A 25,881-nucleotide genomic window follows, 5' to 3' on the forward strand; every position below is an offset into this window, starting at 1 on the left:
GGTGCCCCTTCCAACACAGCTGCCTCTCGCCAGCCCATCCCTGTGCCCGCCCTCTGCCCCCAACCCTGCCATGGGCCCCCTCACTCAGAGCCAGCCTGCCTCACACTCACGAGGCCCCACACCACCTACTCCACCATCGCCCTGAACCCATCTCCCACCCTCTCCTTTGCCCGCCTCCCTGCTGTACCTGCAGTACTCAAGCATGCTCCGCCTCGGGGCCTTGCTGTTCCCAAACCCTCTTCCCCTGGGCAGCCCCGTCACCCTCTCCTTTCTCCAAGGCTTTGCTCAAATGATTTTTTTTTTTTTTTTTTTTTTTACTTTTTGACAGGCAGAGTGGACAGTGAGAGAGAGAGACAGAGAGAAAGGTCTTCCTTTTGCCATGGTTCACCCTCCAATGGCCGCTGTGGCCGGCGCACCGCGCTGATCTGAAGCCAGGAGCCAGGTGCTTCTCCTGGTCTCCCATGCGGGTGCAGGGCCCAAGCACTTGGGCCATCCTCCACTGCCTGCCCAGGCCACAGCAGAGAGCTGGCCTGGAAGAGGGGCAGCCGGGATAGAATCCGGCGCCCCGACCGGGACTAGAACCCGGTGTGCCGGCGCCGCAAGGCGGAGGATTAGCTTGTTAAGCCACGGTGCCGGCCTCAAATGACTTCTCACCAAACCTCTTTGCATCAGTGTTTTTCCGACCGTGACTGGGGCAGGTGTGGGGGCTCCATGTGTCGAGCCACAGCTTGGAACACCTGGGATTAAGTCCCGCTCTGCTTTCGATCCAGGTTCCTGATAATGTGCACCATGGGAGGCGGCAGGTGATAGCTCAAGTATTGGGGTCCCAGCCACCCACACAGGAGACCCGGATGGAGCTCCTGGCTCCTGGCTTTGGCCTGGCCCAGCGGTGGCTGTTGTGGGCCTTTGGGGAGTGAACCAGCGGGTGGAAGATCTCTGTCTCCCCAGTAAAGAACTATTTTTAAAAATCTGCAACCTTGGGGTGGGCAGTTGGTGCAACAGTTAAGGCGCCACTTGGGACGCCCACACCCTTCAGCAGAGTGCCCAGCTCTGCCTCCAATGCCATCTTCCTGCTAACGCACACCTTTGGAGATGATGGCTCGAATACTCATGTATTTGAGTACAAATACACCCGTGTGGGAGTCCTCAGTTGACTTCTGGGCTCCTGGCCCAGTCCCGGCTCTTGTGGGCGCTTGGGAAGGGAACCAGCAGATGAGACAAAAACCCTGCGACCTTGACCCTGTATGTCCCACCCCCCTTCTACGACACCACATAATCTACTTACCCGTTTGCCCACCGTCTCTGACCCCGTGAGAATGCAAACCCTAGGAGGCTCGGGCTGCTTGTCCGTTCAGTTCACTGCTGTACTCCCAATGCCTAGCAGCGGTGGGTGTACAGCGCCACACGCAAGAAATGTTTGTTGAATGAGTAACTTGTTTTCATTCTCATACTGCAGACGTAGTACCTGAGGCATAGCGCGGTCACCTGAGCAGGGTCGTGCAGCTAGTTAAGTAGCAGGTGGTAGAACCAAGATTGGATCAGGGCAATCCTGGCCCCAGGCTCCTACTGCCACCCCCTGTGTTACCCGTCTCCCTGAGATCTGCTGGGAGAGACCCTGACCTCTCCCCCTGGGGGCTCGGGACTGCAAGGACCCACCCAAGTGGGAGGGGTCTCATCTCTCCGTACCCCCAATTCTAGAAGCCCACCGAAGGCCTTGGCTACCTTTGGGCTCCCCCTCCCCCTACTTCCGGAGGGCAGGGGTCACCCGACCCAATAAGGTAAGGAGATAGGGGCTCCGTATGCACCGAAGCAAGCTTCGTGACAGCTGATGGACCACCCCTCAGGTACAGCGACACGGCAGACGAGAGAGCGACATGGCGATGGCGGGGTGGCCTGGCCACCGTGGTGCAGGTGACGCAAGCTGTGTGACCACACCAGGGGGACAGCGACTGTGGGCAGGTGATGAAGGTGACTGGGTGCCTGAGTGACCCGGTGAACAACAGGAGCCCCAAACGCCGCATCCAGCTGAGCGGGACCCGCAGGATCTCCGCACTCATCCCGGGCACGCGGAGCAGGGGCTGGAAAGGTGTGGAGCGATGGCCAAGGTTACCCCGGGATTGTGGCGCTGCCCGCGGCACGGGCTCCAGGACCCCACTCTGGGGAATGACGGGGACTCGGACGCAAGACGCGTGGCTCCTTGTGGAGAAAGCAATCACGAGGCGTGGAGGGTGCCGTCAGAGGGCGACACGGGAGGCAGCACCGTGAGGGCGGTGTGGGCGCGCTGGACGGGGGCTGTGGTGACCGCGGGAGAGGAGGAGGGCTTTGCAAAGGAGACATGGCAGCGAAAGAGCAGTGCGGGCGACACAGGAAGGAGACGACGATACACTGTGGCAATGAGGGCTCAAGGAGTTCAGGGAGCTGATTGATGTAAGAGGAGGGGTCACGACAGAAAGACCAAGGGCGACATAAGGGGAGGGACGCACTATAGACGTGGGGGAAAACACAAGGAGGACGGCCGAGACGCCGCGCCGCGAGGTCGCACGGTACCTGCGCTCCACGGCCCCCACTCCGGGCCCCAGCCCCGCACGAACCGTCCGGGCTGGAGCCCCGCCTGGCCGCCCCCACCTGCGCGCAGGCGCACTCCTGATAGACGGCGAGCCGGTGGGGGCGAGGCATGCGTCCTTCTCATTGGCCGCGCTCGTTGCCTGCGGGGCGGAGAATGGGAGGTCACGTGACGGTCGCCGCTCGTACTCTCGCTGGTGGCGGCCCGGCGGGCTAGAGCGGCCGCGGACGAGTCAGTCCGACTTCCGGCGGCGAGGGCAGCACTTCCGGGGCGGGCTGCCCGAGCCAAGGGAGGAGTGTCTGACAGTTGGCGCCGCCGGGAGGGAGGGCGGGCAGCGCGAGTGGGCGCGGGCCGGGTGGCCCAGGTGAGGCGCGGGCCAGGGGGGCGACGGGACTGGGCCGGATGCGGTGGGGATGGGTGGCATCTGGGGTCACAGTCCGGGTTCCACACCGCGGCTCGGGGCCAGCGATTTCTTTTCTTTGAGCCTCAGTTTCCTCCTCTGTAGGATGGGGGTCAGGATCCGCCTGTAGCCCCCGCATCCTGGGCTGTGCGTGAGAAGTCGGCCCGTGCACGTGGGCGCCCCCAGAGCCGCCCCTGCACAGCGTGCTCTCTTCGCTCCCGTGCTGTTACTGTTGGTACTGAGGATGTTGGCGCTGGGCGTGAGAGATGGCTGGGCTCGGAGGCCGGCGGACTGGGATCCAGGTCGCAGCTCCAGTGTGCGGCGCGGGCCTGTGCCTTCACCCCGCCGAAGCTCATTGTCTCTACAGCAAGGGCCCCTAGTGCCAGTTTCATCCGGTCATGGCGAGGACTCAGGCTCTGCGCGGCCCTGCAGGAGCTCCGCAGATAGGGACGACGGTGGTGGTGAGGTGCACTCATTGGTGTAGCTGGAAATTTCGAGGAAGTGGAGGGAGGAGGCGGCTCAGAGACAGCAGTAGGACACAGTTAGACTTGGAGCCGGGAAAAACGGACATCCCGTCACTATTCGGCCCCTGTTGCCAAACCTTGCACTGTTAGATTTTTTTTTGCTTGCTTTCTCTTGGAAACAACGGTTGCATTTTCCTCCCTTGATTTGAGAAGGAAAAGTTGCATTGCTACCCTAACGGAAATATCCCCATAGCGTGGCTGGCCATCGGAAGAAGGAACATTTAAGCTGCAGTACAATGGAGACCGAACAGTCCGTAAAATCATGGACAGAAACTGGAAGATTACTGAAAAGCGAATAGCTTGTGCATAGGAGTTCGTGTGGCAAGAACCCTTGGATGCAGTCAAGTTGTCTTGTGCTTGGTTGCCAGCTCACGCTACGCATATGACTGGCGTTGGGTGAGGGAGGCCCCGCTCTCGCCCTAGCTCACTGGAGATTTCTTTCCCTTAGTGCCCAAACATTCTCAGGCTGTGAGTTTACCAACTCGCTCAATCCCTGTAACGCCTCAGACTAGGAACTCCTGTCGTTCTTGGGCACCCTGGGGAAATGAAGTCGAGAACAATGAAGCCGCTTGCCCAGGGTCAAGGTTAGGAAGTGGTGAAAAATGGGATTTGGATCCAAGACTTCTAAGAGCTTAGTCCAAAGAGCGCTGGCGTTTTAGAAGTCACTCTTAGGTTATTTCCGCTATTCGGAGATGGAGATGGGCTTCCCAGATGGCGGAGAGAGGAGGCCGAGTTGAGCAGGGAACTCTGTAGGAGCAGGGGCGAGTACTGCACCTAGTGGTTCCGGAAGCATCCACTGAGCCCTCGCGACGGAGAACTCTGGATCTAGTGCCGGGCAGCACCTGGAGTAGCCTGCCTGGGGCCGTGGGCCCTGCCTCCTGACGCTGGACCTGCCTCTCTCTGCAACCCGGGCTAAGTGTTCCTCTCTCCCCAGGGTGGCTGTGCGGAGTCCCTGCGATGTGTATATTCTCAGTTCCTGGCACGTAGTAGACGCTCAACAGCACCTACCTCACGGCATCACGATCAAGGAGAACTTGGTTTCGAATCCCATTTAAGGTCAGTGGCTAGATGTGGCGTTGGGCTAATGGGCACTCTGTAGTGAGTCGGTTTCCTTCACTGATCGAAAGGGACGAATAATAGGCCCCACTCGGGAGGCTGTCGGGAGGCATCAGCGTGAGGCCTGGCTCTTTTCCTGGCACGTGGTATGTGAGTCATTCATTTGAAAGGCAGAGTGAGACAGAAATCTTCCATCTGCCATTTCACTCCCCAGTGCGGCTGCACCAGCCAGGTCTGGGTCAGGCCGAAGTCAGGAGCCAGGAACTCCATCCGGGTCTCCCACATGGGTGGCAGGGGCCCAGGCACTTGGGCCCTCTTCTGCTTCCCCAGGTGCATTAGCAGGGAGCTGGATCGGAAGCAGAGCAGCCAGGATGCAGACTGGCCCTCTGATGTGAGATGCTGGTACCACAAGCTGTGGCTTAACCTGCTGTGCGCCGTGCTGGCTTCTCTAACTTCCTGAGAGATGCCTGTCGTGGAGTCTTTGTCCCATGGTACACTGCAGAAGGGCAGGTGGGTCTGAGTGTCCGGTGCAGGGCTGAGTGATGTCTGTGCTCCTGTGTGATCCGTCAGACTCCACAGAAGCCGGAGCGGGCAGAGGAGTCTCACATGGGGGGGACTTAGGAAGAGAGTCACAAAGCAGGTGGCAGCCGAGCAGAGGGGAGGAGGTCTTGCCAGGAGGACTCGAGGCGCAGGCGACATCCTGTGTAAAAACCAGGAGGCAGGCAAGGCCCCTGGTTGGGAGGGAGGGCCGGAGGCTGGGGGTGAGACCAGGCACAGCTGAGTACGCACCAAGCACTGTCTCAGGTACCTTCTGCGTGGAAGCCACGTAGCCCTCACAGCTGTCTTTGAAGGTAAGTCATGTTCGTGCGGTCCCATTTCACAGGTGGGAACACTGAGTCCCGACTCGTGCAGTGACTTGCCAAGGCTACACAGCTAGTGAGTGGCAGAGCTGGGCTTGAACGCTGCAGCCTGGTTCCAGAGTCCCTACTCTTTACAGCTCTGTTATTCCATCAGAGGGGTGGGAGAGGTGGGCTCGGTGGGGGAGGGGGGATGGTGAATGCAAAGTGCTGGGCTGGGGGCTCCTGTAGCCCGAGGACAGGGAGGGGGAGGCTCGCTCCTGGGCTGGAGTGGGTGCAGGGGAGCGGAGTGAAGTGAAAGAGCAAGGGGTGAGGCGAGGGGCTCTGTCAGGAAGAGGAGAGGCTTGGCTTGAGGGTCCTGGCATCTGGGGTCACGGGTTGAATCCTCACCAGTGGAAGTTGTGTCTTTGGTTTCCTTGCAACACTGCTGTTCACAGCCAGAGGACGTCTCCATGGGCGCTCATGGGTCTCCGACAATCTGTAGCATCTGCTGATCTCAGCCAAGTGAAAATTGGTTTTCTGTTTCTGCTCTGGGAGCCCATGTCTCTGACCTGTCTCCTCCCTCGCTCGCGCGCCTGTGGCCACACTGGCTCCTCGCTGTCCCTGAGAGCTGGCTCCTGGCTCGGGGCACTGGGCTTGTGTGTTCTAGAAGAGCCTTCTTCCAGAAAACCGCGTGGCTCACTGCCTCCCTCGCCAGGTCTCTGAATGGCGCTTGAGGTCTTCCCCGATCACTCCAGGGACGGTGGCAGCCTCCTGCCCAGCCCTGCACGTCGCTCTGTGACATGATGGGTCTCCTGACGTTGCGCTGTTAGCTGTTTGCGTGGTTGCTTTCCCTCTCCTCCTCTGTCCCCAAACGGATGCTAAGTTCCATGCTTTTTGTTCATCCCAGTGTCCCAAAGTGCTGCACACTTTGTAGGTTCTAGTGTGTGTGTGTGCGTGCGTGTGTGTCTTTGTTTCCTTCTGATTTGAGAGGCAGAGAGACAGAGCTCGCACCTGCTGGTTCACTCCGAAAATGCCTGCAGTGGCCGGGGACTGAAGCCAGGACCCTGGAGCTCAGTCACGGTCTCCTGGGTGGGTGGCAGGAACCCAACTCTGCAGGGGTGTCTTTTTTATCTGTGGGGTGTGTGGGGACAGAGCTGTGGACACTTGCTGTCCCTGGGCCTCGTCCCGGGCACAGGCGACAGTTGTGGCAGCTCTGTCGCACGCTGACTTCCTGCCAGCTGCCCCAGCTATTCTTAGGCGGTGAGCCCCCAGCCCAGGAACGCTCCTCTGGCCCACGGACAGCCGGGCCCTGGGCGCGGGACACACGGCGGCCGGCAGCCACTCATGGCCCTTTCTCCGCGTTGTGTCTTCCAGGCTCCGGGGAGCAGCACCAGGGCGGGGGACACGATGGTGTCGGTGACTATGGGTGAGTCTCAGGCCTCTCCCCAGGGTTCTTCTCCCCACTGCCCTCTTTGAGGTGTGGCCTTGGCGAGGGGGAGGTGCGGGGGGGGCCGGATCACTGGCAGGGACAGCTGTGCTGGGAGGAACGTGGGGGCGGGGCGGGGCCTTCCCGGGGCCTCCTGACTGTGGGCTTTGGCCAGCAAGAACTTGAGTTGTGAACTCCGGTCTTGCAGAGCCTCAGTTTTCTCACCGTGCCCCCGCCACGTCCTGGGGTCAGGGAGGTTGTTCCATGTGAAATCTTGGGCAAAATTCTCTACAGTTGGTCGCTGCTGTTGTCATTGGGTGCCTTATTGTCAGGCTCCCTTTAGGTCTGTGTTTGCGTGTTGCCAGGACATAGAGATGAGCTGGTGGCTTTGAATAGTTTTTGGGATCTATTGGACGTGCAGAAGAGTGCATGAAACATACTTGGGTTGTTTTGAGAGCAGTTGGAAGGCAGGTGTCGGAGGGAATCGCGTAGGATTCCATCGCTGGAATCAGAGGCAGGACAGCCGGTGTGTTCTGTTGGAAGGTGGTAGCTGCCGGTGGGAAAGGGCAGTGAGCAGTGACAACAAAGCCAACAGGAGGGGCTGCTGAGTGGCTTTCTAGCTCATTTAGTTTTTTATATTTATTTGAAAAGCCAAGTGATGGAGTGACAGGGAGAGGCACAGAGAATCTTCCATCTGCTGGTTCATTCGCCAAATGCCTGCATCAGCTGGGGCTGGGCCAGGCCGAAGCCAGGAATCAGGAATTCTATCTAGGTCTCCTACATGGGTGGCAGGGCCCACATTCTTGGGCCATTATCTGCTGCCTCTGAGACGCATTAGCAGGGGGCTGAATCAGAATTGGGGGCCGACGCCGTGGCACAGTAGGTTGATCCTCCGCCTGCACCGCTGGCATCCCATTTGGGTGCTGGTTCTAGTCCTGGCTGCTGCACTTCCGATCCAGCTCTCTGCTATGGCCTGGGAAAGCAGCAGAAGATGGCCCAAGTCCTGGGGCCCCTGCACCCGTGTGGGAAACATGGAAGAAGCTCCTGGCTCCTGGCTTTGGATCAGCTCAGCTCAGGCTGTTGTGGCCAAGAGGGGAGTGAACCAGTGGATGGACGGAAGACCTTTCTCTCTGTCTCTCCCTCTCACTGTCTGTAACTCTACCTCCCAAATAAATAAATAAAATCTTAAAAAAAAAAAAAGGTGGAAGTAGGCCTGCGTTCCATGTACTTCGATAGAGATGCAGGTATCCAAGTGTCGGCTTAACCCATTGTGCCATGAAGGGTGCCCCTGAATGTTTGCAAATTCGTGAAATCAAGAAGGAAAGCGAGAGAGAGGGATTATGTGCTCCTACTGCTGATTCGCTGCCCAAATACCTGAACCGGCAGAGGGGAAGCTGGGAGTGGGGAACTCAGCCTCGGCCTCCCATGTGGGCGGAGTTGTCACTGCTGCCTCTCAGCATCTGTGTGAGCGAGGACGGGGAGACCAGGATCAGACCCAGGCGCGCCAACGTGGGCCAGCAACGCGCGCCCTGAGACCAGCCAGCCAGCTTGCTTCCTCCCTTCCTTCCTCTCTTTCTTCCCTCCCACCCTCCCTCCTTCCTTCCTTAGATTTATTTATTTAGAAGGCAGAGTTCCAGGGGCTGGCGCTGTGGCCTGCAGTGCCGGCATCCCAAATGGGCGCCAGTTCAAGTCCCAGCTGCTCCTCTTCCGATCCAGCTCCCTGCTAATGGCTTGGGAAAGCAGTAGAAGATGGCCCAAGTGCTTTGGCCCCTGCACCCACGTGGGAGACCTGGAAGAAGCTCCTGGCTCCTGGCCTTAGATTGGTGCAGCTCTGGCTGTTACAGCCATTTGGAGAGTGAACCAGCAGATGGAAGACCTCTCTCTCTGCCTCTGCCTCTCTGTGACACTGCCTTTCAAATAAATAAATAATTATTTAAAAGATAAATAAATAAAAGGCAGAGTTCCAGAGAGACAAGGAGAGACAGAGAAAGATATCTTCCATCCACTGGTTCACTTCCCGAATGGCCACAATGGCCAGGGCTGGGCCAGGCTGAATCAGGAGCTTCATCTGGGTCTCCCACCTGGGTAGTAGGGACCCAAGTATTTGGGCCATCTTTCCCAGGGAGCTGGATCAGAAGTGGACCAGGCGGGACGTGAACCGGTACCCATATGGGATCCTGGCATCACAGCTGATGGCTTAACCTTCTGCACCACAGTGCCAGCCCTGAAGGTTTATTTCTTGTTCTCAGTTCTAGTTAACAGGGCTTTGTTTGGATAGGAGGCTGTGTTGACGTGCATGCATTATAGCTGAATGAGAAGGCTGAGAAAACCACGTGAGACAGAGTGCTTGGGGTGGATGTTGTGGCGCGGCGGGTCCAGCCCTGCTTGGGACACCTGCATCCCATGTTGGAGTGCAGATCAAGTCCCAGCTGCTCCACTTCTGATGCGGCTCCCTGCTGATGCATGCTGGGAGGCAGTGAGTGATGGCCCAAGTGCCCAGGCCCCTGCCACCCACGTGGGAGACCCGGCTGGAGCTCCTGTCCTCTGGCTTTAAGCCAGCCCAGCCCTGGCTGTTGTGGGCATTTGGGGAAGTGAAGCAGTGGGTGGCAGACGCTCCTCTACCTCCCTGTGTCCTTCTGCCTTTCAAGTAGATGAGAAGAAACAAAGCATAAGAGGACACAGAACCTTGCCGGTTCGGGGAGAGTCCTGTTCCAGTAGCCTGCCCACTCCTGCCGTGTTTGTGCACCTGCTCCCTTGGGTTGTGTCCCCACTGGGAGCATCCTTGGTCTGTGGGCTCCGGCTTTGAGCTCACACGAATGAGACCGCCCCCTGTGCTCTCTTGTGTCTGATTGCTTTTGCGCCACATCCCATTGGAGGGTCGCCTTGGCTGCCAGGCGTAGCTGCACTGTCCTGTCCTTGCCCCTGCCAGGTCGCACTTGACCGTGTGCGTGACGGCCCTGTGCTTGTGGGGGCCGCCCTCAGTGGCTGTTGCTTGGTTTGCAGCAGGAGCACTTGTAGGTGCGCTGCGGGGAGTGTTCTGTGCGTGTCTGCCAGCTCACAGTCACAGCTCGCCAACGCCGAGGCGCACGCTGGCTGGCAATGGGACGTTTGTCCTGTGGGGTCACTGTTACAGCCGGCCCGTGTGAGATGGTGGCATGGGCCAGACGTGGGAGCTTCTGCACCACCGGGACCCTAGGTTTCAGTAACCTCGTGGTGAAAATCCCAGCCCAAGTCAGAGGCAGAAGGATCCCCTGTCCTGTGTCACACTCGTCACTCGCTTACTAGTGGCGGAGATCCGACCGCCTGTGACACGTTGTCCCTGCTGAAGGGCACAGTCCAGTGGCCTTTAGAGTCTTTCTTCAGAGCGGGCAGCCAGCACCACAGTGTTTCCACACATTCTTGTCACTTCCCTCATTACCCACCCCTGCCAGCCCCCTGCCCCAGCAACCCCACGTCTCCTTGCTGTCTCTCGAGCTGCCTGCTCTGGACACCCCGTATACCTGGGGTCGTTAGAGGGTGCTCCCTGATGCTGCGACAAAGGGGCCTGTGGCCGGGCAGGCAGACGGCGTCTGTGTGCAGCAAGGGCCCTTCCCTCTAGGCTGGTGCGTGCGCTCTCGTCTTTACCCAGTCCCCGAGGGTTGGGGCCAGACAGCACCCTGGTGGAGGAGCTGCTGCGCACTGGGCAGGGTCCTCGTTGTGAGAGGCCTGGCCCACGGCCCTGCCAGTGCCCCATGCGGGCTCCCCCCCTTACCTGGAGGCCGGCCCTCCCCAGCTCGGAGCCTCACTTGGCCTAAATCCAAGTCTTCTTCGGCAATAGCAGGGAGTGCTAAATACCAGGAGCAAGGAAGAAAGGGACTCCTCGCACCACGTCCCCCCCTCAGCCATGGGGTAGGTCCGAGAGCCTAGTGTCGCAGACGTTCAAGTGTGGGAGGCAAGCGATCCCCATGGACCCAGGCTTTTCTCCAACACCCAGCACCGGCCCCGCAGGGCTCCTGCCTGATTGGCCAGGGAGACGCTCGGACACAGGAAGGTTCATGGGTGGGGTCTGCCTGGCCTCGGCCCGGCCCGTGTTGATGGTGGTGGTAATGGTCCGGAGAGTCTGCCAGGCACCACGGAAAGTCGCTTGGTGAGATTTTTCATGGCGTCGGCACCGTGATCCAAGGACACGGGCACCAAAACGTCAGCTCTGAGGGCCGAGGCCCGGGCCGCGTGATGGCCCCGGTGCGAGGATAGGACCTAACCCGTGCCAGGTGCTCATGGGATGCTTGTTAAACGTGTTGTCCCCAGTGTGCAGATGAGGTCACTGAGGCCCCATGGGCTAACCTGCCCAAAGTCCCTCAGACAGGAAGTGGCAGAGCTGGGATTTGAACCCAAGCTCCAAAGCCTGTGTCAGCAGCTCCCACGGCTCTCTGTGAGGCAGGGCTGTGCCTGAGGCAGGGAGTGGGCTGTCTGAGGCTCGTGGGCTGGCTCTGTGACTTCTCTTTCCATCCTCTGGCTGTTGGGGACCGGGAGCCGTGAGCAGAGGGTGGTGCTTTGGGAGCTTTGCCCTGGTTAGCCTGTGACCTGGGGTGAGCTGCCCAACTTCCCCCTGCCGGTTTCCTTACTAGAAAATCAAGGGAGCCTTAAAGCTTTATTTATTTATTTATTTCAAATGCAGAGTACACAGAGAGAGAGAGATAGACAGAAAGGGAGGTCTCCCATCCACTGACTCACTCCCCAGATGGCTGCGATGGCTGGGGCCAGGCTGAAGTCGGGAGCCTGAAACTCGATCTGCGTCTCCCAGGTGGGAGCAGGGGCCCAGGCAGTCGGTCCGTCTCCCACTGGTTTCCCAGTTGCATCCGCAGGGAGCCCGATCGGAAGTGGAGCAGCCGGGACTCAAACTTGCGCTCATATGGGATGTTGACATTGCAGGCAGCCGCTTAACCCGCTACACCACAGCGCTGGCCTCCTCCAGGGGGCCATAATACCACTTAACACCCGGTGTAGAGAGTGCTTTGTTCCCTGTGGAGCATTCACTGAGCCTAGCACGTGATGGGCGTTTAATCTGTGGGAGCCGCTGCTGTTGCGGTTTTGCCACTGTGGTCTCTAAGGAGGATGCTGGGAATAACGAGCCCTGTCCAACCGCACAGCCACTTCCGAGTGGATCCAGTTCTTCAAGGAAGCCGGCATTCCTGCAGGACCTGCTGTCAACTACGCCGTGATGTTTGTGGACAACAGGTGAGGGTCGGGGCTCGGGAGCTGGCCGGCCCCGCGGGCGGGCTCTCTCGGCCTCACCGCTGCCCCCGCCCGCAGGATCCAGAAGAGCATGCTGCTGGACCTCAACAAGGAGATCATGAACGAGCTGGGTGTGACCGTGGTGGGCGACATCATTGCCATCCTCAAGCATGCCAAGGTGGTGCACCGCCAGGTGGGTGCCCTGCCGGCCCTGTCCCTGGCTGGGCTATGCGGGGGGCAGTTACAGAGCCGGGGAGGCTGGCAGCAAGTGCAGGCTGACCTGGTGCCGGGGCTGCTTCGTTCACGTGCTGTGTGACATCGGGCGTGTCACCTGACCTCTCTGAGACTAACTTCTCCGTCTGTAAACCAGAGAGGAAGACCTGCCTTGGAGGATTTGTACGTATGTATACGTGGGAGCCATTCCAGTCTTGCCCCTGCACCTACGGTCACCCCCCATCCGGTCTCTCTGAAACTCGGCTGCGTGGAGTGGCCCTGACTGTATGTGCCCAGCCTGCAGCACAGCGCTTATTACATTAAAATGGCAAACCTTTGCGAGCGCACGCTGTGACCTGCCACGCCCCGTCCCCGCCCCGCGTGCCCTGAGCCCCTCGGCCAAGGGAAGCGCACTGCAGAGCTGCACTCGCGGGCTCCCCCAACCCCCGAGCTGCGGCCCCTGCCACTGTGTGTCATCCAGGACGGGACCCCCCAGGGAGGGCTGTCTCGTGCCACTTGTCATGGAGAAGGCCACCAAGTGAAGCAGTTCTTTTCTGTAAGTTTCTTAACGTGGAGCCGCATTTAGATTTGTGGAAGAGAGCCAGCACCAGTGCAGGTGGTGTCTGTGGCTCCTCGGCCTGGTGTCCCTGGTGTTAACACCGTACACGGCCGTGATACGTGTGCTGAGACCAAGACGTGAGCGTGAGTGCGCAGCTGGTAACTAAGCTGCAGGCCCTGGATTTCTTCTGCTTTTCCCCCAGTGTGTGCCAAGATCCAGGCCAGATACCACTGCATGGCACTTCCCACGTCTCCCGGGTCCCTCCTGGGACGGGGTCACTTGTTTTTTGGTGACCCTCGCAGCTCTGGGGCGTCCTGGCCATGCATTTTCCGGGACACCCTTCCCTCCGAGTGGGCCCGATGCCGCCTCCTCTTTGGAGCCACGCGTGTTAAACACTCCTTTTCATCATCTTGGTGTCACCAGATCCCTGGGTCCCTGACTGCTGTGCTAACCCAGGTCCCTCTCTGTGACAGGACATGTGCAGAGCTGCCACTGAGTCTGTGCCCTGTAGCCCCAGCCCCCTCCCAGGCGACATCCGCCGAGGCGCCTCCAGTGGTGAGTCCCGTTGGTTCCGGCCGCTTGCACTCCAGGGAGGAGACACTGGGGTCATCCTGTAGGTGGCAGAGGGGACGAGGGTCCCCGGGGAGTGAGTGGCACACACACGGATCCTCCGTGTGGTACCTGGGTTCTGTGACATCACAGGCCCGAGCCATTGCTCCTGGGGGCACACGGGCTCAGGTTCCAACCAGCCTCGGGGAACAACATTTCCACACACAGCCTTCTTTTTTTTTTTTTTTTTGATAGGCAGAGTGGATAGTGAGAGAGAGAGAGAGACAGAGAGAAAGGTCTTCCTTTTTGCCATTGGTTCACCCTCCAATGGCCGCTGCAGCCGGCACATCGTGCTGATCCTAAGCCAAGAGCCAGGTGCTTCTCCTGGTCTCCCATGTGGGTGCAGGGCCCAAGGACTTGGGCCATCCTCCACTGCCTTCCCAGGCCATAGCAGAGAGCTGGCCTGGAAGAGGGGCAACCGGGATAGAATCCGGCGCCCCAACCGGGACTAGAACCTGGTGTGCCGGCGCCGCAAGGTGGAGGATTAGCCTGTTAAGCCACGGCACCGGCCACACAGCCTTCCTTTTTAATACTTGGATTTATTTGAAGGCAGAGAGACAGGGATCGTCCGTCAGGCGGTCCACATGCCCCACATGCCCAGAACCCACAGATGGCTTCTCAAATAAGATAACTAAGAAATGGGAAAAAATGCAATTAAAAAAGGTTTGACTTGGGCCGGTGCCGTGGCTCAACAGGCTAATCCTCTGCCTTGCGGCACCGGCACACCGGGTTCTAGTCCCGGTTGGGGTGCCGGATTCTATCCCGGTTGCCCCTCTTCCAGGCCAGCTCTCTGCTATGGCCTGGGAAGGCAGTGGAGGATGGCCCAAGTGCTTGGGCCCTGCACCCACATGGGAGACCAGGAGAAGCACCTGGCTCCTGGCTTCGGATCAGCGAGATGCGCTGGCTGCAGTGGCCATTGGAGGGTGAACCAACGGCAAAAAGGAAGACCTTTCTCTCTGTCTCTCTCTCTCATTATCCACTCTGCCTGTCAAAAAAAAAAGGTTTGACTGTACAGACTCCACTCTGTGGTTTAAAGCCCAGACGTTTATTTCATGATGGCATGAGCTGGCCGGTCACTTCTGCCCTGGGCCGGCTCAGTGGTGTGTGTCACCTGCGCCAGCAGGAAGGACCGGTCACGAGCTTCCCCCATCCTGCGGGCTGGCTCGGGCTTGTTCACCCGCTGGAGGCTGCCCATCCGAAAAGCAGCAGCCAAGGACAAAGCACCTGTTGAGTCTCTGCTTATGGAACAGTTGCCGCCATCCCATTGGGCGAAGCAAGTCACGTGGCTAGGCCCAGCGTCGGAGGTGGACAAGGCCCATGACCATGTCCAGCTGACTTCTGTGAGAGCTCCCCACGACAGCCAGGAAAGGGGTCACTGCTGCAGCTGGCTGTGGATGGCACGGCAGGCGGGACGCTGCTGTAGCCAGCAGCCAGGTCTAGAGCCAGAAACGTGACCCACCGCCTAGAATTCCCTCCAGATCACGCCCTCTCTATGGTTCCTGATTGACCAGATTTTAAAAAATAAAAATTCATTTGAGAGGCAGAGAGCACGTGCTCCCCACCTGCTGGTTCAATGGCCAAATGCCTGCAACAGCCAAGGCCGAGCCCAGCGGGGGGCTGGGAGCTGGACTCAGTCTGGGTTCCCGTGTGCGCCGCCAGGCCCGGCCACTTGAGCCATCGCTGCAGCCTCCCGCTCTGGGTGTCAGCAGGAAGCTGGAATTGGGAGCGGAGCGCGGAGTGAACCCCAGACGTCCCAGCCAGGCGCCTGCCCCATGGTCTTCGGGCATTTACTGAGGGCCTAGAAAGGGCCAGAAGCCGTCCTACGTGCTGGGGCTATGCAGGACTCCGGCCCTGCCTCCTCCTCAGCTGCTGGTCTTGGACTGGGCAGGAGGCCACCAGCAAACAAGCCCACCTCGGTGCCGGGTGTGATGAGGGTGGGTGGTGGGGTGGACAGGAGCTGCTCAGGGCGGCACTGCCGTCAGCCAGGAACCCCGGCGAGCCTGTGGTTCCCCACCAGAGGGGCCGCGGATGCCCTGAGTGGTGGTGCCTGTGGGGCAAAGAAGAGGGGCTGCTGCGATGTGGGTGGGGCGGGCGAGGTGTGTTGGGAGCCAGGCTGTACGGGGCCTCAGGGATACCCCAGGGCAGGGAGGGTGGGCTAGTTCCCAGGAGGAGTAAGTCACCCCCACCACCCAGTATCTCCCTCCTGGGGACAGTGCGGCTGCACGGGTGGCGCAGGCTGCCCTTCCTCCTTCAGTCCTGGGACCCTGCCCAACCGGCTTCTCCCTCTCGCCCTCCCCAGCCGCCTCCCGGATGATTGCCAACAGCCTGAACCGCGACTCCCCGCCTGGCACGCCCGCCCGGCGGCCGGACACCAGCACCTCCAACATCTCTGTCACTGTGTCCAACAAGATGGCAGCGAAGAGCGCCAAGGCCGCTGGTGAGGGGCTCAGGCAGCAGGGTGGGGGGCGGGGAGCAAGGTACCCAGGGCACTGGTGCCCCACCTTGCAAAGTGCTGTGACAGCCGCAGGGTGCACAGAGCATGATGGGCTTGGGCGCCTCTGAACTTGTCACGGCCGTGGGCGACGGCAGCAGCTCCTGAGGAGATGCAGGAAGAACCATGTCCCACACCCACTCAGTGCTCCAGTCTTCTTTTAAATTTAAAGACTGATTTATTTATTAGAAGGGGAGAATGGCAGAGAGAGAGAGAGTGAGAGAGAGAGAGATCTCCCATCTGCTGGTTCACTCCCCCAGATAGCCACAATGGACAAGGCTGTGCCAGGAGCCTGGAACTCCATCTGGGTCTCAGGTGGGGAGCAGGGGCCCAAGCACTTGGGCCATCTTCCAGTGCTTTCCAGGCACCTTAGCAGGGAGCTGGGTCAGAAGCATTGCAGCTGGGCCTGGAGCTGTCACTGATGTGGATGCTGGCATTGCAGGGCAGCCCAGCTCCCTGTCCGCATGGCTGGCCCAGTCTTCTGAGACAGATGTTGCCCGCTGAGTTGCACCTGAGGCCTGGGCTCAAAGATGGAGAACTCATGGCATCCCCTGAGCACCAGCGACTCCTTTGAGGCCTCCAGGGTGTCCCTGAGACGTTGTCTGCGACCCCCAGGGCTGCCTGAGACTTGGGGTGTCAACTCCAGACTCCCACGACCATCTGGGGTCCTGCTCTGCTCGCCTCCTTTCCCTCCGGGGCTTTGCTGCTCAAGCTGCCTTCCCCTGCTCCTCTTCCAGGTCTCAGCTCAGGCGCTCAGGTCCTCCCCCTGCTGCGTGGCCTGTGCCTCGCCCTGCCCACCCCATCCCTCAGGCATGGTGAGGAGCCGAGGCCACGGCCACGGGGCTTCAGTTTTCCACGCCCCTTCCTGTCACTCCTGTCCCCCTCCTGGCTGTTGGTTGGTGTGCTGTGAGCCCTGAGCAAGAAAGTTCAGGTTCATGTGTAAAGTGTTGGAAAGATGGCGAATCTTGGAGGGAGCTCTTTCACCCCTTGACCCATTTGAGGGGATTATTTTTTTATTTATTTATATTTATTTATTTATTTATTTGACAGGTAGAGCTATAGACAGTGAGAGAGAGACAGAGAGAAAGGTCTTCCCTCTGTTGGTTCAACCCCCAAATGGCCGCCACGGCCGGTGCTGCGCCGATCCGAAGCCAGGAGCCAGGTGCTTCCTCCTGGTCTCCAATGCGGGTGCAGGGCCCAAGCACCTGGGCCATCCTCCACTGCCTTCCCAGGCCACAGCAGAGAGCTGGACTGGAAGAGGAGCAACCAGGACTAGTACCTGCCGCCCCAACTGGGACTAGAACCCGGGGTGCCGGCGCCGCAGGTGGAGGATTAGCCAAGTGAGCCACAGTGCCAGCCATGGGGGGATTATTTTCATAAACGCTGAGGTACAATATAATTTGTTCCAATTTTTAGTATATGTGCTGCTGAAGCGAGCACAAGGTACAATATAATTTGTGCATTGTATTCTTTTTGAAAACTGGGCATGCCTGGGACCAGCACTCTGGCTCAGCAGGTAAAGCTGCTGCCTGCAGTGCCGGCATCCCATATGGGTGCCAGTTGGAGTCCCGGCTGCTCTACTTCTGATCCAGCTCTCTGCTATGGCCTAGAAAAACAGTGGAAGATGGCCCGAGTCCTTGGACCCTGCACCTGTGTGGGAGACCCTGAAGAAGCTCCTGGCTCCTAGATTCAAATAAGCCCAGCTCCCGTCTTGCGGCCATTTGGGAGTGAACCAGGAGATGGACGATCTCTCTCTCTCTCTCTCTGCCTCTCTGTAACTCTGTCTTTCAAATAAATAAATGTTAAAAAAAAAAGAAAACTGGGCATGCCTGTGAAAGCAGGGCCTAGACGGGTTCTAGAATGTTCCACCACCCCACAGCTTCCTTGTCTGAGGCGATTAGGGCTGGGGTGGGTGTGAGCCTGCTTGGGGTAGGGGACGGAGCCACAGAGAGCGTGGGGGTGGGTACAACCTGGGGACCTGGAGCCCTTTCTGTGACCCCATCTTATCCAGAGTTCGGAGTTTCTCGGTGGTTCCGTCTGTGGGAAGGTAGGGGATCCCAGGGCGGTCAAGGGCACCATGACCAGGAGAACCTCCCGTCCCAGACGGCTGACCCTCTCCCCTCCATCCCAGCAGCCCTGGCCCGCAGGGAGGAGGAGGGCCTGGCGATCCCCACCAAGCGGCGCCGGGTCACGGCCGAGATGGAGGGGAAGTACATCATCAACATGCCCAAGGGCACCACGCCACGCACCCGCAAGATCCTGGAGCAGCAGCAGGCGGCGAAAGGTACCGGCCCGGCGGGCATGCCTTGGTGGGGGCCATATCGCATGGCCAGGGCGCGGCGGGGTCCGCGGGGGCGGGGTCGGCCTGAGAGCGCTGGGCGGGGTCGTGTTGCGCTGCAGAGCCCTGGTTGAGATTCGCTCCTCGCCAGGGTTTGTGACCGGCGTAGGTGGTCTTCCTTGCGTAGGAGCGTTGTAGAACGTGCGGCCTGTTCGCACGGAGAGACTGTGGAAGGGTGCGCAAGTGGAGACTCAGGGTTCCCACCGGTGTCCCCTCGCTGCCGCATCCCACCTCTGCCGATGCCAGTCCACACCAGCACCTGTGGACTTGCGTGCGTTTTGCACAGGTACGATAGCATCCTCCTCTAGGTACTGTTCTGTAACTGTTTTATCAAGAGGTTTAACATTAGGGCATGTAGATCTACTTCAGTCTTTTCTTTAACATGTTTATTTATTTGAGATGCAGAGAGATTTCCCATCCTCTGGTTCACTTCTCAAACGCCCGCAATGGCTGGGCCTGAGCCGGGAGCCAGAAGCAATCCAGGTCCTCCATGTGGGCCCCAGCCACTTGAGCCGCTGCCCTCAAGGTGTGGGTTAGCAGGAAGCTGGAATTGGAAGGTCGGGACTCGAATCCGGGATTTTTTATTTTTATTTTTTTAAAGATTTATTTATTAATTTAAAGTCAGAATTACACACACAGAGAGGAGACAGCTGGTAAACTCCCCAAATGGCCAATGATGGGGACTGGGCCAAGCTGAAGCCAGGAACCAGGAGCTTCTTCTGAGTCTCCCACAGGGTGCAGAAGCCCAAGGACTTGGGCCATCTCCCGCTGCTCTCCCAGGCACATCAGCAGGGAGCTGGATCAGAAGAGGAGCAGCCAGGTCTTAAACCAGCGCCCATATGGGATGCCGGCCCAGCAGACAGTGGCTTAACCCACTGTACCACGGCACTGGCCCTGAATCCAGGCATTTCGATATGGGATGCTGGCATCCCAACTGGTATTTTAACCAGTAGGCCAAGGGCCTGCCCCGATGTCGTTCTTTGCTAATGATCATTTGTTATTTCCCTGGTATTTACACACAGTAATTCACTGAGCACTCCCTGTCTGTGGCTATTTATGTCGTTATGTAGGGAGCACTCGGCACCCGCAGAGCCTCTCGGAGGCCCACGACCCCTGGACACAGAGCAGAAAGAGTAGGGATGAAGAGTTCTTCCATGTGGTGGGCACAGTGGTGAAGACGCCACTCGGATGCCCGGTGCTGGGGGCCTGCTCCAAGTCCCGGCTCCACTTCCGACCTGAGTACTAGCAGGTGATGGTTCAAGTACCTGGGAGACCCAGACTGAGTTCCTGGCTCCCCGGTCCTAGCTGTTGTGTGTGGGTTTGGGAAGTAAATCAGCAGAGAGACTGCTGCTGTCTCTAATAACGAAAAAAGAAGATAAGTAAATATTTAAAGAAAGTGCTCTCCCATACTCATTTCGTGAACTTTTTTCTTTTCTTTTTTTTTTTTTCTAAGAAAGATGTATTTATTTATTTGAAAGTCAGAGTTACACACAGAGAGAAGGAGAGGCAGAGAGAGAGAGAAGTCTTCTATCCGCTGGTTCACTCCCCAGTTGGCCGTAATGGCTGGAGCTGCACCAATCCAAAGCCAGGAGCCAGGAGCTTCTTCCAAGTCTCTCACAGGGGTGTAGGGGCCCAAAGGACTTGCGCCATCTTCTGCTGCTTTCCCAGGCCATAGCAGGGAGCTGGATCAGAAGTGGAGCAGCCAGGACTAAACCGGCGCCCATATGGGATGCTGACACTGCAGGTGGCGGCTTTACCTGCCATGCCACAGTGCGCCCCCGCCCTTTAAGATTTATTTATAGGGCTGGCATTTAGGCAAAGTCCTTTGGTCCCCTACACCCGTGTGAGAGACTTGAAAGAAGCTCCTGGCTCCTGGCTTCTGATTGGCGTAGTTCCAGCCGGTGTGGCCAACTAGAGAGTGAACCAGTGGATAGAAAACCTGTCTCTCTCTTTCTCTCTCTATCGCTAACTCTGCTTCTGACTCTCTTTAACTCTGACTTTCAAATATACTTATTTGAAATAATTAGAGGGGCTGGCACTGTGGCGCAGCAGGTTAAAGCCCTGGCCTCAAGCGCCAGCATCACATATGGGCACCAGTTCTAGTCCCGGCTGCTCCTTTTCCAATCCAGCTCTCTGATATGGCCTGGGAAAGCAGTAGAAGATGGCCCAAGTGCTTGGGCCCCTGCACCCTCATGGGAGACCCAGAAGAAGCTCCTGGCTCCTGGCTTTGGATCAGCACAGCTCCGGCCATTGCGGCCATCTGGGGAGTGAACCAGCGGATGGAAGGCTTCTCTCTTTGTCTCTACCTCTCTTTGTAACTCTGTCTTTCAAATAAATAAGATAAATCTTTAAAAAAAAAAAAAAAAGAATTGGAGAGATAAAGAAAGACAGAGAGATCTTCCTTCCACTGGTTCACTCTACAAATGTCCTCAATCCCCAGAGCTGGGCCAGGCTGAAGCCAGGAGCCAGGAGCTTCTTCTGTGTCTCCATGTGGGTACAGGGGCTCAAATACTTGGGCCATCTTCCGCTGCTTTCCCAGGCGCATTGTTAGGGAGTTGGATCAGAAGTAGAGCAGCTGGGACTTGAATTGGTGCCCTTATGGGACGCCTGCGCTGCAGACAACAGTTTAACCCGCTGCGCCACGGCACCTGCCACATTTCGTGAAGTTGTACAAAGGTGCAAGGAGAGTGTCAGCTGTTGCTCTTTCCCGCGCTTGAGGCCAGCCAGGGCCGTGTGGGTCACGGTGAGTGTCAGGCAGCAGAACAGACACCTGTGGCGACGCGGCACAGCCTGCCCTGCCCGAAGCAGAGCTGATGGCGTCTGGGCCGCGTCTTGTCTCCTCCAGGGCTCCACAGGACGTCCGTGTTTGACCGCCTCGGCGCCGAGACCAAGGCAGACACGACAACAGGGAATAAAGTGAGTTGGGAACGGGTGGCGGTGCTGGACTGGCAAGCCCTTGTCTTTCCCGGGCTGCCTCCTGACGCCCCTGCGCTCTCTGCCCCCCGGCCGTCCCAGCCTCAGTTTCCCCTGTCTTCTGCCCTTTCCTGTCTCCTGACTTCAGTGCCAGGGCTCCAGCAGACTTTTGGATGCTGCCCACCCACCACGTCCCGCACTGGCCTCAGGGTCTTCCCCCGCCGCAGCCCCCTCCCGGCCCTGGCCCAGGGACGCCCGTCTCTGCCTGCTGTGCCACCTGGCTCTGTTTGGACAGCGCGACCGCTGCCCCCTGCTCCAGCCCCGCCCCCACCACAGCCGTGGTGCAGCCACAGGGCGGGCCCATCCTCCCACGCTGCAGACCCTCAGGAGACCCCCCCTTCTCGCTGTGGCCTGTAGTCCCATGAGCCCCAGGTACAGCGAGTGGTTAGAACACACCCAAGCGCCCATGCCGCCTGCACGTGTGGCCTCGGCCGTGTCATCTCTCCAGTGCTCAGCCCGTAGAGGGGTTGTGCGTTCCCCGCTGCGTCCCCTCCCTCCCCTGCCCACCAGGCACTGCCCCTCTGGCTTTCTCTCGCTTCCTGGACTCTCATCACGGGGATGAGAATAACACTCAAGCTCGAAGATGCAGTCACCTGAAGGGCTTGGCTCTTCGGGCTCAGTAAATGTGACCCCGTCCCCACCTGAGTGGCAGGCACCTGCTCTTCCCGCGGGGTCCCAGAGGACATGCGCCCGCCTCCTGCCCTCCAGCACTCTGCCCCCGGCTGCACAGGCCACTGTCTTGGGGTCAGCGTCCTTTCTGATTTCTGACCCTTGCCCCCATCCCCCCCGGACTGTGAGTGCCCTAAGGGTGGGGCCGGGGCTGTCTGAGTCACCACTGTGTCCCCAGCCTGCCCAGGACCGCGTGCAGAGCTGGAACTCAGGAAGTACTTGTGCAGTAAGTGACCAGGCTGGTCCTCTGCTCCTGCTCTCTCACGCACCCTGCGGTGACCTGCCCTCCGTGTGCTGTATGCCTTCTTCCCTCTCTTTTTTAAAGATTTATTTATTGATTTGAAAGAGTTACAGAGGGGCTGGCACTGTGGTGTAGTGGGTAAAGCCGCCACCTGCAGTGCCGGCATCCCATATGGGCGCCAGTTCAAGTCCTGGCTGCTCCACTTCCGATCCAGCTTTCTGCTGTGACCTGGGGAAGCAATAGAAGATGGCTCAAGTCCTTGGGCCCCTGCACTGCATTGGAGGCCGGGAGGAAGCTCTTGGCTTCAGATCAGCTCAGCTCTGGCTATTATGGCCAATTGGGGAGTGAACCAGAGGATGGAAGACCTCTCTCTCTGTCTCTCCTTCTCTCTCTGTAACTCTGATTTCCAGATAAATAAATAAATCTTTTTTTAAAAAAAAGTTATATAGAGAGAAGAGAGAGAGAGAGAGAGAGAGAGAGAGAGGTCTTCCATCCGCTGGTTTACTACCTCAATGGCCACAACAGCCAGTGCCGGGCCAGGCTGAAGCCAGGAGCCAGGAGCTCCATCTTGATCTTCCATGTGGGTGCAGGGGTCCAAGCATTTGATCCATCTTCCACTGCTTTCCCAGGCCAGTAGCAGAGAGCTGGGTTGGAAGTGGAGCAGCTGGGATACCAACTGGTGCCCACGTGGGATGCCGGCATCGTGGGATGCCGGCATCGCAGGCGGCTTAACCCGCTTAACCTGTTGGATCACAGCGCCGGCCCCTCTTCCCTCTCTTTACTGGACCCAGCTCCGTTGTCCCCTCCCCTCCCACAGGGAGCCTCCCCCAGGCCCTCCCTGCCGGGTGGGGGTCACCGGTGTGAGGCCAGGCACAGAGCGGGGATGTGGTGAGTGACCGCGTGGCTCACTCGTCCTGTCTCTGACCTCCGCAGCCCACGGGAGTCTTCAGCCGCCTGGGGGCCACCTCGGAGCTGGATGAGGACGTGGCTTGGGACAGTGACAACGACAGCAGCAGCTCTGTCTTACAGTACGCCGGGGTCCTGAAGAAGCTGGGGCGGGGCCCGGCCAAGGCCAGTCCCCAGCCAGCTCTGACTGTCAAAGCCAAGGCCACCAGCTCGGCAGCGAGCACCACCCCAACGCTGCGGCGCCTGTCGCTGTCCGCACGCCCCGGACTCGAGAGGAAGCCGGAGCCCCTGGCCAAAGTCAGCATCATCCAGAGACTGGGCAAGACTGCCCTCGCGCCGGAGGCCCAGGACAGCCAGGTCACGAGCACCAAGAGTAAGTCCTCCGCCGAAGTCAAGGTCACCATTAAGAGGACTCTGGTGGGGCCCCGGAGCAGCGGCTCCAGTGAGGGCCTTGGTGCCCAGATGGATCACGCCGGCAGCGTGAGCGTGTTCAAAAGACTGGGCCGCCGGACCTTCTAGCCCACATGGGGCGGGGGGGGGGGGGGGGGCGGCAGCTCCGCAGGGGTGCACCCCGTGCTCCTGGGCTGAGCCTTGCTGTGAGGCCTCCCTTGCCCTCCCGCCGGCTCCTGGACGTCGAACTTGCCACCCGACAGGGAGGGTGGGACCCGGCCTCATCCGCACTGGGACTCTCCCCCTCTCGTGCCCTCTGCTCTCTTCTCTGGCCATGGCCGTGGCCTTTTCTACCTCTCCCAGCGCCGGGTGCCCTGCCCTTGCCTCCATCCCCCTCCTCCCACCTGGAGGAGCTGCCCTGCGCCCGCCTCCCCCTCCCCGCGGCCGTAACTGCGCCCCGGCTGCCTCTGTCTCCTCTGCTCATTTCTCTTCTGTTTTCTGTCCCTGTGGCAAGGCCCGACTGTGCGCTGCGTCCTGCCTGACCCTCCTGCACCTGCGGCCTCCCGGCGGCCCCGGCGACGGTGGCGCTGAGCCTGTAGAGCCTGTAGAGCCTGTGGCCGCCCTCCGCTGCCCAGACCCTGGGCTGCGGCCGTGGCACCTCCGTTTTCCCGCCTGGGGCGTCTTGTTCTCCGAAGGTCCGTGCCGGTGGCGGGCGAGGGGCGCTGGGAAGGGAGGGCGGTGCCGAGAGCGGAGACCACGGCTGGTTTAATAGATTTTTGTGACTTCCAAACCGTTTCCTTCCCCTCCTTCATGGTGAGTCAGGCACAGGGTGGGTGGGTGGGGAGCTCTGTCCCCCACAGAGCAGCCTCCTCCCCCAGCAAGGCCTCGCTGCTGTCACTCGCCCCCCCCCCCCCCCGACTGCACCTGTTGCTGCCACTCTCCCTGCTGGCGTTGGCGGCTTTCCACCTGTGGGCTCCGTGTGCGAAGAGCTGGATTTCTGTCAGTTTGGGCCTCAGGCCCTGACTGCTGCACAGCCCCCACTCTGTGCTGGGAGCCCACACATGGCTGAGCTCCAGTGAGGGAGTCAGTGTGCAGGAGCCAAGGGTTGGTGGCACTGGTGGGCAGGGTCAGGTGTAAGAGGGCCTATGAGAGCAGGTGACGCCCAGGCTGAGTGGGAGCAGGTGGGGTGGACAGGAAGAGGTCAGCCAGTGTAAAGGCCCACAAGTGAGGGGCCTGCTGTCCAGCCCAGCGGTGAGTGATGGACAGGAAGCAGGTGCCCTGGGGCTCTGTGGGAAGTGGACTTGGCCTGAGAGCGAGGAGCTCGGGAGGGTCTGAGGCAGGGGCGATGGCCAAATTCCTGTTGTGACCGTGGCTCTGGCTGCTGTGAGGACAGCGAGGTGGTCGCCTCTGCAGTGTCCAGGCAGAACACAAGGGTGGTGTGGGGGGAGAGCAGCAGGAGGCGCTGGTGGGGAGGGTGTTGGGAGTCACTTCCTGTGTGGTTTAGACCTGAGCACCTGGTGGAAGGGTTGTTGGCTGGGATGGGGGCCGGGGTGGGGGGACGGGGACAGGAGCAGGTCATGGAGGCGGGAGCTCTGTTCTGACCGTGCTGAGGGGGTGCCCCCCGGGGCTCCAGGTGAACAGGTGGAGCCAGCAGGTCGGGGTGCAGCTGGAGTCAAAGCCAAGGCCTGGAGAGCCGAGCACAGGGACCGGGACCCCGGCCGGGCATTGGGGGTGTGATCAGGGAGGCAGCCAGGTGGTCGTCAGGAGAAAATGAGCTCAGACCTCATCCACTGATGGCGTTTTATTGTGGGATAACATGCACAACATAAAATTGACCATTTTAACCATGGAAATTTAGAAGGATTATTTGAAAGGCAGAGAAACAGAGACAGACGGAGACCTTCCCATGTGCTGGTTCATTCCCCAAATGCCCACGACAGCCAGGGCTGAAGTCAGGAGCCAGGAACTCAGTCCAGGTCTCTGTGTGGGTGGCTGGAACCCGAGCACTGGAGCCGTCACCTGCTGCCTCCCGGGGTGCGCGTTAGCAGGAGGCTGGACGGGGAGCGGAGGGGCCAGGACTCGGGTGAGGGCGTCCCTAGCAGCAACTTAACCGCTCCGTTTCGGTTGTTTTGAGGGCGTGGTTCCCTGCCATTCCGGGCCTTGTCACGTCCGTCACCTCCAGGATGTTCATCTTCCCAACCGGTCACCTGTTTATTTATGTCCAGATGCTGCGCATGGGGTGTGAAGGGCTGGACTTCAGGATGGAGGAAAGAGCAGAGAGCAGTGACAGACGCCCCTCCCGGTGAGGGCCCAGGCTGGACCCTCCCGGGACTGACCGGTTGAAGCTGTCATTTCAGAGTCTGCGCCTTCCTGTCAGTGCCACCAGGGGGCGCTCACACATGCCTGCGCTCCTTGCAGTGTGTCAGCCCTTATGGTTTCCCTAATTTCTTGGGTTCCACGGCATGGTAAT

General features: G+C 59.4%; 1 protein-coding gene across 7 annotated transcripts; it reads left to right on the top strand.

Annotated features, from left to right (window-relative positions):
• The first annotated feature begins 2,873 nt into the window (after positions 1–2,873).
• Positions 2,874–24,184, top strand: C19H19orf47 (chromosome 19 C19orf47 homolog). 7 transcript variants are annotated; one of them, XM_062177977.1, is made up of 11 exons: positions 2,874–2,927; positions 4,422–4,543; positions 6,757–6,808; positions 11,938–12,025; positions 12,101–12,215; positions 13,268–13,349; positions 15,703–15,840; positions 18,026–18,178; positions 21,078–21,148; positions 23,049–23,394; positions 23,926–24,184. In XM_062177977.1, the coding sequence occupies exons 3-11, from the start codon at positions 6,790–6,792 to the stop codon at positions 24,000–24,002; spliced, it is 1,089 nt and encodes a 362-aa protein (XP_062033961.1). In that variant the 5' UTR covers positions 2,874–2,927; positions 4,422–4,543; positions 6,757–6,789; the 3' UTR covers positions 24,003–24,184. The 7 variants fall into 7 exon arrangements, with proteins under 7 accessions (XP_062033961.1, XP_062033962.1, XP_062033958.1 ...); XM_062177978.1 differs by having other exon boundaries at positions 18,029–18,178; XM_062177974.1 differs by lacking the exon at positions 23,926–24,184 and having other exon boundaries at positions 23,049–23,545.
• Positions 24,185–25,881: the final 1,697 nt, after the last annotated feature.

This window comes from Lepus europaeus, chromosome 19, assembly GCF_033115175.1.
Source record: "Lepus europaeus isolate LE1 chromosome 19, mLepTim1.pri, whole genome shotgun sequence".
NCBI lineage: Eukaryota > Metazoa > Chordata > Mammalia > Lagomorpha > Leporidae > Lepus > Lepus europaeus.

Coding starts and splice junctions, on each gene's coding strand:
- C19H19orf47 (XM_062177974.1), top strand. Junction 13,350..15,702: donor CCGCCGAGGCGCCTCCAGTG/GTGAGTCCCGTT, acceptor CGCCCTCCCCAG/CCGCCTCCCGGATGATTGCC. Junction 21,149..23,048: donor ACACGACAACAGGGAATAAA/GTGAGTTGGGAA, acceptor TGACCTCCGCAG/CCCACGGGAGTCTTCAGCCG.